The sequence below is a fragment of the Peromyscus eremicus genome, chromosome 14 (genome assembly GCF_949786415.1).
Source record: "Peromyscus eremicus chromosome 14, PerEre_H2_v1, whole genome shotgun sequence".
NCBI lineage: Eukaryota > Metazoa > Chordata > Mammalia > Rodentia > Cricetidae > Peromyscus > Peromyscus eremicus.
The window spans coordinates 24,928,484-24,933,393 of record NC_081430.1 but is presented as its reverse complement, the minus strand read 5'-3'; the positions used below and the strand labels follow the sequence as shown (position 1 = coordinate 24,933,393).

General features: G+C 43.4%; 1 protein-coding gene across 2 annotated transcripts in view; it reads right to left on the bottom strand.

Annotated features, from left to right (window-relative positions):
* Positions 1-2,771: 2,771 nt before the first annotated feature.
* Positions 2,772-4,910, bottom strand: part of LOC131924505 (signal recognition particle subunit SRP54) — a 68,097-nt gene continuing 65,958 nt past the window's right edge. For both annotated transcript variants that reach the window (XM_059279825.1, XM_059279824.1), the window contains 2 exons: positions 4,748-4,845; positions 2,772-3,062 (listed from right to left, as the gene is read on the bottom strand). In XM_059279825.1, the coding sequence (XP_059135808.1) occupies positions 2,856-3,062; positions 4,748-4,845 (305 nt within the window). In that variant the 3' untranslated portion in view covers positions 2,772-2,855. The remainder of the gene's footprint in view (positions 3,063-4,747; positions 4,846-4,910) is intronic.

The following is a 4,910-nucleotide window of genomic DNA, read 5'->3' as shown; positions in this document are numbered from 1 at the left end:
CGACACAGCAAACAGCTTGCTTACTAGAATTTTGGTTGCAATGGGAACAATTTCAAAGTAATAGGACCAACTGCCTTTTTTTTTTTCTTTTTCTTTTTTTTTTTTTCTTTTTAATGAAGTGGTAAGTTCTAGTTCCATTTAGCTCAGAAATAGAAAGATTTGCTGTAAGTAGTTGAGTTTATGGACTATTTCTGGTATTCATATAGGATTACAGTATTGGTTCTTCATGAATATCAAGGACATTAGCCTTTTCCATTAGAGTATCATTAGAGCAAACCCCTGCATTTCTGGATTCAAAAGCTTTAGATGTGACTTTTTTTAGACATGGTCCACTATGCAGCCCTGACTGGCCTGGAATCTGCTTTGTGGACTAGACTGGCCGTGAACCTTGAACTCAGAGAGAGCCATCGCCTCTACCTCCCAAGTGCTGAGTTTAAAGGTGAGTGCCACCATGCCTTTTTTACGATTTCATTTATGTCCTGTGTGTGAACACCAGAGCACACATGGAGGTCAGTGGATTGGAGTCAATTCTCTCCTTCCCCCACGGGGATTCTGGAGCTCAAAGTCAGGGTGTCAAGCTCACCTGCAGCCACTGGACCCACTGTCATTCCCCCACCCAGTTCTTTTTTGTTAAGATGGTGCTTCAAAAACAAGTATTCAAGCAAATATTTTGTTTTCATTCAAATCACAAGTACGAAATTTTGTCTAATTTTATTAACCATTATCAAGTTACATTTACAAAACTGTACCTTTTATTAAAGGTTTTTGTTAGAGAATTACTAATTCCTTATACTAACTCATGTGTTTATGGGTTGTTTGTTGTTGAAATATAAGGGTCTTGATCTGTAGACTAGGCCAGCCTCCAACTCATGACCCTACCTCAGCCTCCCTAGTGCTGGGAGTACCCATATACACCACCACACCTGCCCTGTGTTCAGTTTTTATGGAGAGGAGAAGAAAGTAGAACGTCGTGGACTGTGATGCAGAGGGGACAATAATTCTACTGGGGACTGGAAAGTAGGAAGAGGTGAGAGAGACTTAAAAGAAAACGAACCATTTACCCCATTTATGATCATTTTATAGCTGCATAAACCAAAGCATACAAACGTAAGGCACAGTGAATCATAACTCAGCACACAAACCCGCTGCTGCCCGACAAGCAGGAAGCAAACTGGGCAACCACAGGGCTTTGCAGGTCCTTCCCCTCCTACTGTAACCAGAGGCTGTGGCGTAAATGTCGGGAGAGATGCCTCAGACCACCTGCCTTCACCTCCTAACAAGTTAGGGTCTGAGGTGGTGGCACCGTCTCAAAGTTTGTTAAAAACAAGCCAAGACGCAGAGGTCAGGCCAGCATGTTTCAGCAACTATCAACTAAGACTATCTAAAGATAAACCTCTAAGAACTAAGTCACATCGTATGCACCCACGAAGGGAGCTAGCTCACGACTCCAAGGAAGACTCCATACTTGCTGAGCCTTACAAATTTCAGTCCAACTGAAACTGACTCAAACTTTGAATATTCAGTTAAAAATCCAGCTTTCCGTTGAACTTACTGAGAGGTCCACTGGCAAGTGTCTACAATTATGCTCACCTATCCATGTTTGAAATGTACACACTGAAGACGGAAAACGTCATGCTACTTAGAAGGCCAGTTTATAAGTGTTAATTTCTAAAAGCTATGAGAAGGCTTTTAAAAGATCAGCATCTAAAACATTGTCCACATTTCTCTTTATCCACATTTGGTTATAAATCAGAGTTATACATATAAAAGGTTCTGAACACAGATGTAGGAATATTTCTCAAAATTCGCTTCATATTACACAACTTTGTAAAGGAATAACCTAGTGAGGAGAGAGAGGGCCAAACCTGGTTCACATCAACTGTCCAGCTTACTAATGTGACATCAAACGGTGAACAAAAGTAGACTGTGAGCAGTTCATCCCCAGCTACCCTGCCTGATGCAGAGAGGGCTGAGTGTGACACACCCAAGGTGCCAGCCACGTGGGGAGTCACAAGGGACCAACACCTGACGGAACTACAAATTCACTCGGTAACTAGTGCTACTTTGTGACCAGAGCAAGTTATTAACTACTGAAAAATGCAAGAGTGGCTTGTGGTAAAAGTGAAAACCCATCTAAGATTCAGAGTAGTACATTCAACACTTCCCATAAAATCGTCTCAACAAAGGAAATCCACAGTGCCTCCATCTTGCTCCCTTTATTGCACACTCTGAACCAACCTAGTGTGAAATTAATGGGCAGGTATGTTAAATGCAAGGCAGGCATTGCATGAGGCAATGTAGGGTACTTCAGTCTGAGGCTGTTAGGATTATTAGCTCCAAAGACAATTAGTCAATACTTACCCTTTTTTTTTTAAACAAATGTCCCCAAACCAAAAATCTCAAGGAACAAATTAACTCCCCTTTTAATGTGGAACACCTTTATTTTTTGGTTTTTTTGAGACAGGGTCTCACGGGCTAGGCTGGAGCTCATTATGTTATGTTGACCATGTGGGCCTTGAACTCACACAGAACCACCAGCCCCTGCCTCTCTGTGCTAGGATTAAAGGTGTGTGTTATCATGCCATGCTAAATGATGTCTTACCAAAGCACTGGGCTTAGCACTAGTCAGTGTATGTGAAAGAAGCCCGGTGAGGGGGGGGAGGGCGCTAATTTAACTCATAATAAAAACATCCCAACTTCAGATCTGACTGTGATAGACAGAGCATAAGAACGAAGAAAGATTTTCCCCTAATAATTTAAAATATAAATAGTTGTTTTAAGCCCCTTTACTAAACAAGATGTAAAGAGTTCCTGATTGACCTTTAGGGTAGCACTTTCTAGACAGTCCTTTCGTTCTACGGTGGGACAGAGGCTGCCTGCTGTTTGCTCTCCTGAAGTCCTGCACAGCCCTCCTCCATTTCAAAGTTGATATTCACAAACGAGCTGGCCACCACTGTTTCCGGTTGATCTGTCTGTACAGTGCAATCAGCCTGCATCTTGTTTTGCTGGTACTGTCTTTCTGCTTCTTCAGACATCCTATTTTCTTCTTCTTCCTCCTCCTCCTAAAAAAAAGGGGAAATGTCAGGAGTTAAAATACTAATGGCCAAAGGGAACAAGGAAACAAGTATTTCTTCTCGCAGTAGCATCTTTTTCTTCACAAACCAAACTTGAGTGTCATGTCTAACGTACACACTTCTGGGGGGCGGGGGGGGGGAGGGGGGCGGTGTGGCTCAGTGGTAAGTGCACTCGAACATATACAAGGATCTAGGTTTGATCCCTAGTACCACACACAGGTGGAGGGAGGGAGGGAGGGGGGTTGAGAGAGAGAGAGAGAACTACCACCACCCAAACAAACCTGTCCTCTCCCCTGTTCGCAAAGTAAAATGGTTACTTTCAAAGTTGGACCGCCCAGCACTAACATAGCACTTGGCTACGTTAACTTACCCAATAAAGTAATAAATGAGCTACTGTGACACTTGTATTAGCTACTCTGACCCTTTAATTATACGGTGTCATCCTGTTTAGTTAACAGGTTGGTTCATTCATTAAATGGTATAGCATGGCTAGTTTTTCCCTAAGCTCCTAATCAAGGTGCAGATCATCCGGTTCCTGCCCTCAAGAACTTCGCAGTCTAGTAGGAAGCTGACATACAGAGAGGATGATAGAGAAGGCAGCCCTACGGAGCCAGCAACCCTTTGGTTCAGAACTGCAGTTCATAGAGGAGGTGGCTCTGTATCCGGACCGAGACACAAGTCAGTACAGAAGGAGTGACCTCTAGCGAGGATCATATCATCCTGAGGTGGGACAGACTTGAGAAGCTACTGAAGAGGGCTGATGGAGCTCAGGAGCCTCGAAACACGGCTCACAGTGTTTTCTTGTTTGTCTTTGTTTTTTAAAACGATGCATGGAGCCACACAACAGAATAAAGGTGATCCTCCTAGGCTGGCCTCCGGGTTCAGCCCTCCAAGAACAAAGCTGCTTGCCGTTCACTGAACCCACACCCTGTGTTCACACCTCTTCTGGCTTTACCTCACCTGCTGCTCTTGATTCACTTGAAGGAGAGTAACACACTCTGGTTTACTGTGTGCTTCCCGGTGTACACGAGGCGCTGTTCTGAGCATTTTATACACTAGCCCTAAGGGGAGATGCAGTTCTCATGACGACAGGGACTTGAGGCTTGGGGGACTCAATAACTGCCTCACTACTTACACAGGCTGGCTGGTGTCTCTTCATTTTTAAATTAAAGCAAAAGTACCAAACGGTATGTAAAGATCAAATTAATACACATGAAACAACTCACTTAGCACTGGTAGACGAAACCTAGCATAAGTTTTGTTGTTGTTGTTTTTGGTTTTTCAAGGCAGGGTTTCTTTGTGTAGCTTTGCGCCTTTCCTGGATCTCGCTCTGCAGACCAGGCTGGCCTCGAACTCACAGACATCCGCCTGCCTCTGCCTCCTGAGTGCTGGGATTAAAGGCGTGCGCCACCACCGCCCGGCAATAAGTTTTATACATTTACCTTAGGAAATCTGAATTTTGAAGAATTCTAAAATATGTTAATTTAACAAACTAAATAAGCTATCTTCAGTGGTCGAGCCCTTGTCTGGAATGTGTAAGGTCCTGTGTTTGAAGTGTGCCACTGCAAAGACCACAGGAGCTATCTTTTTGGCTCCTAGAACATCCACACACTCATTATGGAGCTCATCAAGCCTCGGGCAAACCATCAATAAAGTGGAAAAAGGAGACACACCTCCTTCTTCATCCGGTAATACTCATCAATGGCATATTGGTATTTTGGCGTGCTGATGCCCAAAACAGATGCAATCTTCTCTCCAAGAAAGTCACACACTAAAGATACAAAAATTAAGAGACATACAATTCATAAACATCTCTTGAGCATTTTAGGTAATACT